Genomic DNA, 16,424 nt, shown 5'->3' on the forward strand with positions numbered 1-16,424 from the left:
TTCAGGACTGACTTCACACACTAGGCTCGTTGTGTCGGACTCGATCACAGACCAAGATCAAGACGCCAGCCGTCTCAACTGTACTTGATAGTACTCCGCACTGAACCGTCGTAATGCTCCGTACAGGACCACACCGTTGAACTGTGCTGTAGTCGACCGTGTTCTGAACTCCTGTCGTAAACCCGCTTTCTGAACCGTCTTGACTGCGACACCTCCGCTCTTTATATAGGGTCCCTACTGGCCTTCTAGAACCGGACAGAACGCCGCTCGACGTTTCTAGGTGGTCAGATGACTACAACTCTCGTGACGCCCCTGAGCTCTGTTCACGTCGGCGATCCTTCCCGAACTCTCTTGTTGACACTCGTCTCGGCCGATCGTCGTAACTCGTCACGGTTGACCGCTCGTCTAGCGCTGGCCTGGGGCGATTTGCGTCGGCTGACTACACACACACCACTACCCCTATCTGTGCCACCACCAAGTTTATAACACTGCCCCCTCCTTAGATCTGTCCGTCCCGGACAGAATCAAGCTCATGACATTGGCTGTGAAGTTTCATCGCTGCAGGCGGGGGTCGATCGGTGGCAGTTGGCTTGCCTCTTGAGCTTGACGGAGCCATCCATGTTGCAGTCAGCAATGGTCGCTTCCTTCTTCTCCTCCAGTTTGCCTTGACCTGGTTGCCTCGCCGTCGTGCTTTCATCGCCATCCACGTGGAACTCAGAAAACGTTTTATTCTCCTCCAGTTAGCCTTCATCTGGTTGTATCGACCTCGTGATCGCATGGTCATCCATATTGCACTCAGCAAAAGTCGCCTTCTTCTTCTTCTCCGCCAGTTGGTCTTCATGTGGTTGCAGTGATATCGAGGTTGCATCGTCATCCATCTTGCATTCAACAAAAGTAGCCTTCTTCTTCTTCTCCGCCAGTTGGTCTTCATGTGGCTGCAGTGATGTCGTGGTCGCGTCGCTCTCTTGTCGTTCGGTATTGAGGGCAGCCGTTTGGCACATGGAGAGGTATAGGATGTAAGGGCTGGGGATACCAAGATCGTTGGCAAAAGAGGTGGCTTGATAGGGCTTTGCGAAGAAGGACTGGGATGGGCTTCAAATCCACAGGACATGGAATTGTGGGACAGGTCATCATCTTCAGCCTTGTCTGGAGGGCATGCTTGTGGGGCAGGTTGGTAACACTCCTCGTGCAAAGGTCCCTCGTCTTCGGCTTCAGGCTCCATTCGGCTTTCTTCACCACCATCAGGACCTCTCTCTCTTGTCTCAGTATCGGGCCAATCGTTTGTTGGTTTCAGACCCTGTCGATGACTTTCGTCAACGTCAGACTGCCTTGGATTCTCTTTACCACCTTCAGGACTTTCCTCTCCAGTCTTGGCAGCTGGACCAACGGCTGTTGGGTACGGACCTGGCTGGTATCTCTTAGCTTGCAAATGTCCCTCAACAGCTTCGTCAGATTTCATTGGGTTCTTATGGTCACCATCAGGGCTTCTCTCGCTGGTCTTAGAATCTGGGCAAGCGTCAGTAGGGTCCCACCTTCGTACGCCACTTGCAACTTGCAAACGTTCCTCAGCAAAATGCTTGGACGCGGAGCAAACATTCACTTCATATGCCTTGCTGTTTGAGGTGCTCATATCAGGTACAGCTGCATCACAAGCTTCGTTCGAACTATGGGCAACTTCCATTGTCTCTTCATCTGTCTCTTTCGGCTCCACAGGTCTGTACTCCCTGTTTTCAGATTGACAGGCAGCACCACATTCATCAGCATTGCCGTTGTCACTGCATATTTCTTCAAAGCTTTGGGTGGCTAGTAGTTCATTGTTTAACGATGGCGCAGCTCCTTTATCTTTCAAGTCTCTTTGGTCGTACAGGGTTTCTTCCACCACGTCCATCGTTTTCACCACGGGGCTCGTCACTTCCTTCACTGAGGTATACATCTTTTCAAGCTTGGTACAGATCTCTTCGTTGGACTTCTTCCATGTCGTATTCATAGCCCGCAACTCTTCCTTCCAGTCGTCTAGCTGTTGGTGCAAGAACTCTCTTAAATTTGGTGCGACTTCAAACAGATACGTGTCTGGATCTTCCTCTTCTTCAACTATACATTCTCGGAGGCGTGCTTGTAAGGTTTCTTTATTTCCGCTCGTTTTCAGATCTCGATCACGGAGTTCTTCCTTCAGTTCTCTAAATTCAAGTTCGTACAGCAGTTTCAGACGAGCCATAGTAGATCCGATCCAATCCGATTCCGATCCGATCCCACTTCTGACACCAGTTGTTACGAATCTCACTATCCAGGCTCTCTGCAAACTGCACCATACACCACCAACTTAAAGAACTTGACAAGTCAGGGCTCCAAAATAACGTAAAGGTTTAATGTCCATAAATAACAGCCAATACTGTACAATTGGCAGCACGTAGGACAGTACAAATAGCTCTGCGATAACAAATATCTCTCCGATAACACCGTTCCGCCGTATCAAGTCTTGCACTGGTCTCTCCGTCTCGTTCCGGGCTTGCACTGGGTTCAACAGTTCAGGACTGACTTCACACACTAGGCTCGTTGTGTCGGACTCGATCACAGACCAAGATCAAGACGCCAGCCGTCTCAACTGTACTTGATAGTACTCCGCACTGAACCGTCGTAATGCTCCGTACAGGACCACACCGTTGAACTGTGCTGTAGTCGACCGTGTTCTGAACTCCTGTCGTAAACCCGCTTTCTGAACCGTCTTGACTGCGACACCTCCGCTCTTTATATAGGGTCCCTACTGGCCTTCTAGAACCGGACAGAACGCCGCTCGACGTTTCTAGGTGGTCAGATGACTACAACTCTCGTGACGCCCCTGAGCTCTGTTCACGTCGGCGATCCTTCCCGAACTCTCTTGTTGACACTCGTCTCGGCCGATCGTCGTAACTCGTCACGGTTGACCGCTCGTCTAGCGCTGGCCTGGGGCGATTTGCGTCGGCTGACTACACACACACCACTACCCCTATCTGTGCCACCACCAAGTTTATAACAATATTCATTTTGGGCTATATAACTTTATTTTTCTCATTCACCAATAAGACAGTTAATTTCTAGCCTGATGATTCAAATCATTCAAAGTATATTTCTGGGGTATATCAATGCATGGTTCTCATTTCATAAAAAAAACAGTTAAATTCTAGCCTAATGAACATCCTAAGGGCATAAAACTTTGCTCCTGATGTGATGGATGTCTAAGGGTTAGGGTTAAGTTAGTGTAGTTAACTATAAATGGTTGTCAGATTATGACAATTTACTCAGCAGTGTTTGAGTTTCTTGTTCGGGTGTATTCCAGTGTGGTTAATCAACAACACGGAATGACAAACATCTATTTTAATGAATGAAGAGATGTGGTCAACACTGATGAACTGTAAACAATGAATTTAATCCAATAAAAGGCCACAGTCAAAGTCTCTTTCAATAAAAACACGTCATTACCCTAGAGAATCCTATTGCTAACTGATTTTCCAGTCTCTAACCCAAAATATCCCAAGCTTCACTAGTCCTGTTCAATATACGTCTTCTATGGTGCATCTCTAACTAACTAATAATATAAACTAAGTGCCTAACACTGACCAAACTGACTATCATTTGTATTTTAGTTTACCCATGACTTATCAAGTCTATTATTTTGCTTTCATTAATACAATTACACACTTAGAAGCTAGAATTGGTAGCCTAAGTAAGTAGGTAATAGCATATCACTGGACAAATGTGCAAGCACCTTAAATTCTAGCTGAAGGTCACTTGGGAACTCATTATAAACAGTGGGTTTCATAGGAACTTGCTAATATTAATATATCTTATAAAATTACTTTGTAAATGCTGATAGATAACATGGGGGCTTTTTATCAGCAATCCCTTTATTGGACACTTATGCCTTTACAAAAAATCAATTAATCTAATTAGTTGAGTTTCACATGACCTAAAGCCATGTTGGTATGGAGTGAGTACATTATGTTTATCTAAGTGAGTTCTGAGGTTATCACATGAATTATAATATTTACATGTGCCAATGGTAAGTAATACTGCTCTGTTGTTTTAGTGGATCAGATTTTTCCATTTTTAATAGGGGAGTGACTAAACCACTTTCCAGTCCCACAGTACCCTACCTTGATTTAGTGATTTTTGAAAAAGTATTTTGACACTGGTGCTACCTTAGGTCTATGAGCAATCTATCTGGAATACCATAAGGTCCAGAAGCTTTTTCTGGTTTCTGGTTTTATGCAAGCTAATATTTTTTGGATCCCTTTTTCCTGTACTATATATCTCCTATATTTTCTACTTCATTTAAATTAAGCAATATGTTTTTGTCTCCTAGGGCTGAGTATGATGATGCAAAATATGTATTAAGAATGTTAGCTTTAATTTTAGTATCAATATGTTATCTTCACTTTTTAATTTTGTTTCCATTTTCTTAGATTTAATGTATCAGCATGGATCTTCAGATATTAATTAATTAATGTATTCACTCTGCAGATTTACACCTAACTGTTTAGGTTAGGTGTTAAATTTATAGGTACTTTTATGCATTCTTTCTGCCTTAGTTTCTTTACATTTTGTAATTAGGTTTTATTTATGTTTGCAAAGTTTCTTTAATTTCTTATTGAACTGGCATTTATTTATTTTATTTCAGGAGCATTCAGATGGTATTGAATTTTGTACAATATTTTTAAGATGGCTTTTAATACAGTTCCAAAGGTCCTCAACTGGTTGATTAATATCCTTTTCTGATAGAAATGATTATCGAAAGTTAAATACAGCTTTGTTTAATTGGGTTACATTTATTTCAAAGATGTCATGGATACATAGTTAATGGATAATATCATATTCTACTACTAATCTTAAGTTTGTTGGTTAAGAAGAGATCTAATGTGTTGTCTAATGTTTTGTTTAATGTGGTGTTTTTTGTTTTAAATTTAATTTAAAATTAAGTTGTGTAAAGTTTCTATGAAGAGCTAATTTAAATGCTTGAGGTTTTGATGTCGGTCTATGGTTAGTGTTTTCTAATTTATATCAGGTAGACTGAGAAATCCAAAAAGCTGTCTTTTTATTTTTTTTCTCCATATACTGATATAGATTATTATAGTCAGTGCTTTTTTTTTTTGGTACAAAACATTAGGTGCCAGTACTCAGTGGTGGATTGCTTAACTTTTTACTACTAATAAATGAATAACATTAACATACAAGAAAAGTAAACAATTTTTCCACACATTGAAAAAGGTGCCGGTACCAGTGTACCGGTGCTTACCGTCTGAAAGAAGCACTGATTATAGTCATTAACAAAATAAACATTATTTCACCTTTTCTTTTCCTCCAAACACCAACTGGAACAGCAACAATCACTATCAAGACAATGCCAGTCCCACAAACAGCAATTAGAAGATGTGTTCCTTGCAAGCCTGAGAGGAAAAAAAAACATTTCCACATAAATGTTGCTTGAAACTACTATAATGATTAGTTCACAAAACATACAAATAAATTATACACATTAATACAATAATACATCTAAAAATTTTGTATATAAGAGATTTCAATTGGGAAAAAAGATCAACACCTGCAAGATAATACAGATCATTTATTTGTGTACATGAGTAAGTTTATTGAGCACAAGTGATAGTCTTCTAAAATATTGTAAATTATACAATATACTACGATCACTCAAGTTTTTACCCTACTAATACAAGTATATATATATATATATGTAGAGGTGCGGATGCTGAGAGGTAAAGCGCTTGGCTTCCAAACCGGGGTCCAGGGTTCGAATTGTAGAGAAAACTGGGATTTTTAATATTGACGTTCAAACCTTATTGATTCCTGGTGAAGACTCAGATTTGTAATTTCTGTATCTTTGTGCGCCTCTGAGTCCACCCAGCTCTAATGGCTACCTGACATTATTTGGGGAAAAGTAAAGTCAGTTGGTCGTTGTACTGGCCCCATGAAACCCTTTTTAACCGTAGGCCACAGAAAACGAATAACCATTGCATCTCCTGGAGTTGAGAATGCTGATGCAAAATAATTACTAATGGTTTCATTATCATTATGTATTGGTTTTTGTTGTTATCCTTAGATATTACATTGTTTATGTATTCACTGTGCAGCTGTCTGCTTACTCTTTAAGTTAGGTGTTTAATTTTAATATACTTTGTATAAACTCTTTCTGCATTTGTTTCTTTAAATTTTCTATATAGGTTTTCCTTCTTTTTACGAGGCTTTTTAAATTTATTATTAAACTAGAATTATTTATTTGTTTGATTTGTATTTAGTTGGTATATGATTTTCTAAAATATTTTTAAGATAGTTTTTAATGAAATTCCAGAGGTCATCAACTGGTTGGTTAATGTCTTTATCTGATAAGAATGTTTGAAAGATTAATGCAGCTTGGTATAGTTGTGTTTGGGTGCATTTGTTCCAGAGTAAGTTTTTGTGTGTGTGTGGGGGGAGGGGGTTATATTGGCTACTGCTTTTATCTGACTGTGTATTTTAATGATCTCATGGTCTGATAGAACAGGGATATTATTATTATCTACTACTAATCCAGATTTGTTGATTAAGAAGAGATCTAATGTGTTGTTTAATCTAGTTGGTTTCTAAATGATTTTATCTAAACTTAAGTTGTGTAAAGATATATATATATATATATATCTATATTGTTTGTAAAAAATGTTTGTAAAATGTTTTACATGTTTCGGATGTTCCTTCAGAGTTGAAGATAGTTTACTTCCTAGTCCAAACCTCCCGCAGGACGTCGGGGGATGGGAGCGGGCAGGGTTTGAACCCTCGACGGTCGATAAATCTGAACGACAATCCAGCGCACAAACAACCAGGCAGCCATAATGTGCGATAAAAACTATAAAACTATTTACATAATAGAAAAAATATTATTTAATTAGTACTGGTTTTTTTTTGATGATGTCAGTGAGTTGAAAAATTATATATATATTTGGAGACCAGAAAAAAGTTAATTAGTTGTATTGTATACCATGGTCGTAGCCAGAAATTTTAATTGGGGGAAGAGGGGGGGGCCCTCCCCCCATGTGTGTGTGTGTGTGTGTGTGCCTGTACATTTTCAATACATTCAGTCCCTTCAACTTTTTGAAGTTTTTTTTGTAACCTAAAATAGGTTCCTTCTGGAACAGCTAGGGGTTCTGAGTGAACACTGTCGGTTTCCCTAGGGGGTTCCAGGATAGCACCGCTGCCAAGCATTAACTCTGGTATTAGATAATAAAAAAATTGCATATTCAAGGATGTCTACAGTACATTGTAAGTCAAATATCAAATCTGCTATTCACTGGTTTTTATTAATTGTGACTGGTAGATATGGCATTAGATTTTTATCTGAAAAAAAATGATAGGAGGTTAACCACAAAACCGATTTTGGCTATGATCATGGAATTTAGTGCTTATAGCTTAGCTTTTCTTATTGAAAAGAGGGGGGGGGGGGTACCTCAAAAACTCTCTTGGCTACATTTTTGGAATTTAGAGACAGTATTTTTCATCTGGCCATGCATATGGAATTTATTGACTGTAGTTTTACTTTAGTTTTTTTTTTTATTGGAGAGGTTTAAATCTCTAGCCTCTCTGGCTACACTCATGGAATAAAGTGGCTGTAGCTTTCTTTTTTTAAAAATTATTATTGAAAATGGGGATTTCACCGTCTAGACCAACTGGCTACAATAGTGGAATTTAGTTAGTTATCCATCAGTTATTTGAAAAAAATGTGTGTGTGTGTGTGGGGGGGGATGGGATTTAAACTTAAAACCACTTTTTAGTTACTCTTATGCATTACTTTTCTTTTGATTGGAAAAGGGTTTTTATCTCTTTACAAGTTTGGAATTTAGAGACCAGTTTTCCTTGGCAAGCCTGCATCCAACATAAGGCAAGCAGCTCTAACCGAAACCCCCCAAGGAAAGAGGAAGAGGGGACGGGCAAGGAATACATTGCGCTGCATTTTGGAAGCAGATGCCAAGCAGAGGAGCAAGACATAGGGACAGTTGGAGAGACTCACCCAGAACTGAGATGTCTGGAGGAAGCTGGTTGGTGGACTATGCCCCAGAAGGGACCACAGGCAGAGATGAGTTTTCCTTTAGTTTTTTATTGGCTGGGCGTTCTAAACCCCTGCCCCCCAGAGCTACGCTCATGGAATTCGGTGACTGTAGTTTGGTATAGTTTTTTCTTGAAGAGGGGAGTTTATACCTAAAAACATCCTCAGCATTGTTGGAAGGAGTGAAAGTTTAACACTAAAAAAGATTAAGGAGAGCAGGGTTTCAGATATATATACACTAGTAGATTTCTTTATTGTAGTTTACTTAGAATGTTAAATTGTATTTCTTTTTTTTTCTATAATAATAATACAGTGACCCAACAAAAAAGCGCAGAAATAGTAGCGCAGACAAAATAGCTCGAAATTTCCAGACAAAAAAGTGCAGGACAAAATAGTGCACACATATATATGATGTGTATAAAAGTACCAGATTTTAGTACATGAAGGCCTGGGCAGCCTTAATTTTGAGGTGTGTATTTTTTTTCAGTATTAATAGATCTAAAAATATGCCATATATTTTCAGAGAAAGAGAAAGTACTTTAAAATTTTATCTCATTCTCCTTTTCACGAATATTTAAAATGCATAACTTGCTAAAAATATGATTTTGAAATGTGGTGACCCTGTTCATGGGTTAGGTATATTATGATGTGTTGTTACAAATGTGTGCTATAGTATATTCAGAAATCTTGATTTTCTGCACCATCTCTCTTTGATCAACCCGTGACATCTCATGCAGCAAAAAACATTTACAAACTTAAGTGTCAGGGTTAGTTATGAAGGCGATCATATTTTTTATACCGGCAAATGTTTGTTTTATCTCAGGCAGTGACTGACAAATTCAATCATTAATTTTACTATTTACTGTCCGTATTTGTCTAACTTAGCTATCAAAGTTCAGGAGTGTCAATTTAAATAGTTGGCCTCTCCCAAGCACACCCTTCATGAGACACGAATATAAACCCCATCTTCTTCTGATTATGGTACATTCTTTTCCATGATAAAAATCAGTTGTTTTTTTCTTAAACGGTGTGTAAATCAGACAAGTATGGAAGTATCTTTGCATGTTTTTCAAGCGCACTTTTGGAATTTAAATGAGATATTTTGAAAGTATTCATTTTAGCTTATTATGATTCTTGCATAATGTTTCCATATTTATATTTTAAGATACCTAAAGTGTTTCCGGCAAAATGAATGAGAAATAATGATAACATTAAAATAAAAAACAAATTGACTCTATTTGTATTTTAAGATAACTAAAGTATCTCTTGCAAAATGACTGAAAAAAAATTTTGTCTGCGCTATTTTATTGGCACTATTTTGTTCATTCTATTTTGTTGTCCCTATTTTGTCATCACTATTTGGTTGGGGAACCTTATGATACTAATATAATGATACTACAAATAATAATAATCTTGATTATCCATGAAGAAATTTTTCATAGTAATTTCATTGTCTTCCCCTGTCATCCATCACTACTCTAAATGCTGTTTTCATTTGTTTCATTCGTATTCATGCAATTGTTTATATGAATATCAATTTTTTTTTTATAGATTATTTGTAAGTGTAGGCCTATTTGTAGCTGATACACAAGATGCACAAATAAGAACTACATATATATTATATAACATTACTTTTATAGGCGTGGTGGCTGAGGGGTAAAGCGCATGGCATCCAAACTGGGTTCGATTTCTGGTGAAGACTGAGATTTTTAATTTCGGGATCTTTGGGTGCCTCTGAGTCCACCCAGCTCTATTGAGTACCTGACATTAGTTGGGGAAAAATAAAGGCGTTTGGTCATTGTGATGGGGACATGACACCTTTACATCACCTGCCCTATAAACCACAAGGTTTGATAGGGGAACTTTACTTTTTTTTTTTTTACTTTATTTTATTAGTTGTTAGTTGTTTTATTTTTTAATAATATGATGAAGTGGCTTGCTTTTAGAAGACAAATCTAACCTTTGAGGGCCACAAAATATAAATGAGATCATATGGAATGTGCTTTCAAGAGGCTAAGTACCCTTGAACTTGGCTTGGCTACCTATGAGGGGGGCTCGAAGTTCTAAATGTGGCTCGAGCAGAGTTGTTTACTGAGCGCCGACAGGCAGCATGGAAAAACCTCCCAGATACCCATAACGCACTGAGCATGCTATAAGCATGAAAGTAGCACAATATAAAAGCAATAATTATTTTTAATAACTCTCTTTTTTTTTTTTTGAGATCTAAGTTGTTAGACAGCATACAACTACAAGTAACTTTTCCCTTTATGGCAGCAGCTTAAAAAAGGGTAAAAAATGAATGATTTAAACCCCAATTACTGGACATTTTTCTCAAAGACCTTTAAATTTTTAGACCCCTTACATACAGCTGATAATGAAGATGAAATTGATAAAGACACTGATCATGAGAATTTAGCGGTAAATCTAGACTTAGATCTAATCCGATTCTGAGAGAGAGAGAGTGAAGAAAACATTGGATATAGATCTAGACTATTCTAAACCTGGCATTAATGAATCTTCAACTTCCTGGAATGATATTTTGAACACCTTTTTTATACCATATGGAAACTTTTGATGAAATAGATCTAATTGATTTGGACAATGATTAGATAATTTTAGTTTGTCATGCTAGAAGTAATGATAACTCAGACCTATACAGAGCCACATCAGCATGACAAGGCAACTAGGAGCCTCAAGGACAACTGCTGGAAGTCAGTAAATACTCAAGACATCTCCACATTTTATGCATAAACAGAATGTTTATTTTAAAGGCCTACTAAATTACTACTTATAAACATTACTGGTCTTTGGGTAAATGTTGGAGGGTACCAGAAAAAACTGATTGAAAGGGGAGGGGGGTTTACGGGTCTTCAAAAAATCAGCCACTCTAAAAATTTTAATCTTTACCTGTTATTTTATTGTTTAAAGCTTGTAAAACATATAGAAATTATATATCATATTAAAGGCCATCAATTTCTCTTTTTATTTTTTTTTTTTATATTTTTTTTTATTATTAGATGCCGTTTAATGATTTTTTTAATATATTTTGTCAAATCACTTTATTTATTTTTGGAGTTACCTCCCTTTGCCAAGTATTTCGAGAGATGCTGCCAAAGGGCTCTATGAGAGCTGGGTATGGAGCGGTAATTCAACACTCTGGCACTCCCAAAAGTGACGAGCTCATGGGGCCCTGCAATGGCTTGAGGCTGAACTGGAGGCAATGTTCCAGGCACTGGAATGGGTGGAAGGAAAAAGCAAGTAACGGGGCTGCGCCAGCCAAACACATGGTCTTTTTTACTGACTTGATGTCTGCTCTAGAAGCCCTCGAAGGGCTATGTAAAGGTGTCAGAATGGTAAAGGAACCCCTCGCGATCGGTGGGAGTCTTCTATGATTCGGTGTGAACGTCACCTTACACTGGGTGCCCGCCCATTGAGGTGTGATTGGCCACTAAAAAACATGGTGTCGCCACCGCAAAGAGGACATAGAGACAATAGAACAAATTTTGTATGAATGCTGAGTTGTGCATGAAAGACAAATTGGGACAAAGATTAGATGTAGAGAGAACTGGTTCATGTGTGGCATTTGGACTGTCCTTGCTCGCTTCCTTTCACGAGCTCTAAGGGAGAAATTCTCAACATGGTTCACTAGCAATGGGGTTTCTGGTTAGCTTGGGTATGGGCATAGTATATGTCTCCTTCTGTCTCAGAAGACAATGGATGCGCCCAGATGAGTAACTGGCTTTGGTTCCATCTTGAGATGGGGCAGAACCTGGAATGACTGATCAAGCCAATTCTGGAGCGGCAGAGTTTGCCACAGTTCATGCATGAATATTCATCTGTCCTAGGGCTAGCTGTCAGGGCAGATTTTTTCTTTCTCTTGGCTGACACGGCTTCATTTCTTTTGCATTCGGCGAAGTTCGTACCAGCATGTACAGTCTGTCTCCATGCTGTCCGGTCTTGGGCTATCTCCTCGCACATACTTTGGTTGATGCCAGTGGCTCTCATGTCTCAATTGCAGACATCTCTGAAAGTTAGTATTGGGTGGCCCTTGGGTCTGGCTTCCTCTGCAAGCTCAGCGTATAGGATGTCTTTAGGGATTCTTCCATCTGGCATGTGAGTGACATGACAGAGCCAGCGTAGTCTTCTCTGTTGAAGGAGAGCAAGATGCTGTGCATATTGGCCCGTTTCAAAACTTCCTGGTTGGTGACACAATCCCTCCAGGAGATGCACATTATGCATCGCAGGCAGCATAGGTGGAGGTGAAGCTATTTAATTTGTGTTCTTGAAGCATAAAAGTTGCCCAGCTCTCACTACCACAAAGAAGTGTGCTCAGAACTCGCAAGCATTGTAGACCAGGATTTTTGTTGCCATGGTCAATTTGGTATTTTCCCACACATGCTTGGAGAGTTAAGCTATTGCTGCAGAAGCAATTCCTATTCTTTTTGTCAAAAAGAATGGGCCTAGTAGCTTTTCAGGTAAAAGGCAATAGAATTAACTTTCCTCTCAACAAAAAAAAATACATTTCGGCTTAAAATAGTATATATATATATATATATATATATATATATATATATATATATATATATATATATATATAATTCTCTTCATGGCTCAACAGTTTGGACAAGAAGAAATAAAGGAAACATCAATCTTTTATTTTTGTGGATAGAGTTACCCCTCAAAAAACAGGAGGGGGGGGGAGAACAAGTAGTATTCACCCGTCACTACGGATGGCTGCCTGGTCATGTGGTTTGCACGCCGGACTGTCATTTGGATTTATCGATAGTCCTGGTTCAAACCCTGCCCGCTCCCATCCCACTTCGTCCTGCGGGAGGTTTGGACTAGGAAGTTAACTATCTTCAACTCTGAAGGAACATCCAAATCATGTAAAACATTTTACAAACACTGAATAGCAGTGCCAGACTTAACCATTGTGAGCATAAAAATCATGGAAAGAGAACAAATAATCTACTATGCATATTCACCCGTCACTAAATAGCAGGGCCAGACTTAACCATTGAGAGGCCTATGCGAAACGGCCGGACTTAACCATTTTGGGGCACTATGCAAAACGGATTTCGCGGGGCCAAGTTTGGGTAGGGAAGCAGGTTGTCATGTACACAGTATCTATATTTAGCCGCCCAAGGTTACCAGCCAGAACTTGTTAGCTCGGGGAATTCCATCACGCGGCACGGCTATGTGTCAGAATAAATGTGATTGGTTTTGAAATATTAATTATTGTACATTGAGCTGCATTTATTGGTTGGCATTGCAACGAGGGGATGTTAGACAAGTGACAACACTATACCCGGGGAAAGATTCTAGATTTTTAGTCAGTGTCGTGTGGAACATGTTAGGATTCAGATGTATATTTTATATTATTGTGTAGATCATTTATTCAGCAGAATTTATTCTGTTCTATTCAAGTACATTTAACCATTGTAATTATTTGTGAATAGCTTTTCCAAGTTTTAAATTAAAGCATTTGTTTTAGATGAAGAGAAGTTTCTTCATTGAAAATAGTAACATACTTAGATCGACTTAGCGATTGGCAACTTCTAGATGATCCTCTTATTAACTGGCAACATTCTGAATGACTGTATTATCAACTAGATCTAGCTACTTCTATATGATCATCTTATTAAAAGACGATTTCAAGATCCTCGGCAATCACGATCATTGATGGTGTGATATAGATCAAGATAATCTTCAACATGACATCTATCATAGCTTCCATCTTAGATCTTGACATCTAGACACCATAATTGATGATCGTGACACAGGTAATAAGTGAAATTTAAGAGTTTATATTAGAATATATTTCTTTATGCATTTTATTCATTCTTTACTACAAACAGAATTACTTTACGAGCCTTGCGTGTAGCAAAGTCATACAGTATATCATAATTATTCTGTTTCCCGCATAGATCCCGCTCAACAGCAAGAATTACCAGATGTTTCAATCTATCTTTGAGAATTGTTGACATCAAGTAATTCTTCATTAGTTTGAGGCGCGAGAAGCTTCTTTCACCTGATTCCACAATTACGGCTAATGCATAATGCCGATTTTATTTATCACGCGTAGGTTTGGCGTTTTCCATATTGAATAATACCCCAAACTGACAATTTTTGTCTATATCTTTCCATATGGCTGCCTGGTCGTGGATGGCTGCCTGTTTGTGCGGTTTGCGCACTGGACTGTCGTTCGAATTCATCGACGGTCGAGGGTTCAAACCTTGCCCGCTCCCATCCCCCGTCGTCCTGCGGGAGGTTTGGACTAGGAAGTAAACTATCTTCAACTCTGAAGGAACATCCGAAAAACATGTAAAACAAAACTTATATTTTAAGGACTTTTTCGTATATTTTGCAATTTCTGGAGATTTCCATGAGCTCCTGGTAAATCGAGAGGAGGGCGCGGGAAATCTTTTAAGTTATAAAATAATTTAATGTTAATAATTTATACACCATGAATTAGCGTGGGTCCTATGAAAGTGCAAGGCCCACTGCGATTGCATAGGTTGCAGTGGCCTAAGGCCATCCCTGCAAAATAGAGGCGTATGCTACGCCGCCGGTCGAATAGTATAAAATATTTTTTTAGTGCTTTTCACGAATACTAAAACCTACCTTCAACTTTATCTTTTCCTTGAGAACTGTCATTATTATTTACATCTAAACAAAGAGAATGAATTCTTCTGTTAAAAGGCAGAAATTTTAAATATTTGAAGTAAATCAACTAATATCAAATTTTATAATTTATTAGCTTAAAAATTGGTTCATGTAGATGCATACCTTATCTTACTTTTTTTTTCAGCTAATTATCAGAGTTATTAGTCAATTTTGATTTTATTTAACCATGTTGTAGCACAAGCCATTGTGACCAGTGCAGCTACATGTTACACATTTAGTTTGCAAATTTGTGCACACTTGATGCGTAAAATTGACTACTTTGCCTTCAATACTATTTTTGTTAGTCATTCCACATTTCATTTCATCAAACTTTAGTTTAAGTTTCATGCTTTCATGCTATTCTTATTAATTGTATTATGGCCCAATAACAATCGTAACTGTATTCTTAAGTTAATTTTTTTTTTTATTTATTCTAATTTCTAATAGGAAAAAAAAAATGTCTAACACTTGTCTAACCCTAACAGAAATGTGCAAAAATTAAATACAGGTTCAATTTTTCATTACTTACTTACCCCCCAAGCATTGTAAAGCAGATATTAAAAAAAAGGACTGTTATTATTAATCAATACAATCATCAATTATCCCCCACTCCCCAGCCCCAATAAAAAAGTAAACAACTAATTCCTAAATCCCCCATTCACTCAGGAACCGTTAAAAAGAAATAAAAATAAAAGTAAAAAAAAAAACAAAAAAAACTTGTCCAAGTCAGAACATTGATACTTTTTTCTTCTTGCTTTCTATACTTTTAGTAAAACATACCATCATCATTTGTGGATTCTGTAACAAAGAGAAAGCATGTTTCTGTTAAAAAAACAACAAAATAGTTTCTTAAAAAACACTCTTTTTGCTAATAGTTTTAAGTAGAAAATGTAAAATTAGACCTAAACACAATACAAATACAATATATTCTACACATTAGTGCAGCAATAAAAGTCCATGAGAGGTTATGAATGGGTAAACTTGCAAAAACCTTTAATGTGCTAAAGACATTTTTTAAAAGAATTTATGGAAACCCTTTAATTAAAATTTTTTTGAGTAATGACTATAGCAAGTAGCATTACATAAACAGCATTTTATTAAAGACTCGAATAATAAAAATTATTTTACATAGACTGTAGTAATAAGCATGATAATACAACATATAAATATTTTTTAAAAAATTGAATAATCTAATTTATAAGTAAACAAGCCAAAAAAAAAAAAAAAAGTTTAGTTCAGTACATAACTTTATTTTAAGAATGACAATATATATTATTGTCAATAGTTAAAACTCCACTTCTCAACCCAAGCATAGAGGTCATCAGGGAAGAAAAAATGGAACTAGATTGTCCATGCCTAACTGATCAGCAAGTATTATCTTTATAATACTATCAAACCTTATATAGCACTGACAAAGTTAATTTAGTTTTTTAACAAAATTCTCAAACCACAAGAATTAACTGAAAAAATCTTTTAAAATGTACACCTATCTAACTCTAATTTTATCTAATTAGTTTCATTTACTTCATTTTCAGCTTAGTGATGTGATAAACCTCTCAGTCCTTCCATATCCTCATGTGATTTGATTGTACAATAATTTTTAATAAATTAAAAAAAAAGCCAGTCATAGAATGTTTTCTTATTAAACTAGTGTAAGTCTGTTTTTATATGATCGGGCATTCAAAACCTCACACAA

The 16,424-nt window shown here is 37.6% G+C and overlaps 1 protein-coding gene across 2 annotated transcripts in view; it reads right to left on the bottom strand.

Moving 5' to 3' along the window:
* LOC106053383 (uncharacterized) overlaps positions 1-16,424 on the bottom strand; it is a 45,233-nt gene that overhangs the window by 18,851 nt on the left and 9,958 nt on the right. For both annotated transcript variants that reach the window (XM_056033826.1, XM_056033825.1), the window contains exons 4-6: positions 15,509-15,526; positions 14,687-14,731; positions 5,322-5,420 (exon numbers count right to left, since the gene is read on the bottom strand). In XM_056033826.1, the coding sequence (XP_055889801.1) occupies positions 5,322-5,420; positions 14,687-14,731; positions 15,509-15,526 (162 nt within the window). The remainder of the gene's footprint in view (positions 1-5,321; positions 5,421-14,686; positions 14,732-15,508; positions 15,527-16,424) is intronic.

Source organism: Biomphalaria glabrata, chromosome 6 (assembly GCF_947242115.1).
Source record: "Biomphalaria glabrata chromosome 6, xgBioGlab47.1, whole genome shotgun sequence".
NCBI lineage: Eukaryota > Metazoa > Mollusca > Gastropoda > Planorbidae > Biomphalaria > Biomphalaria glabrata.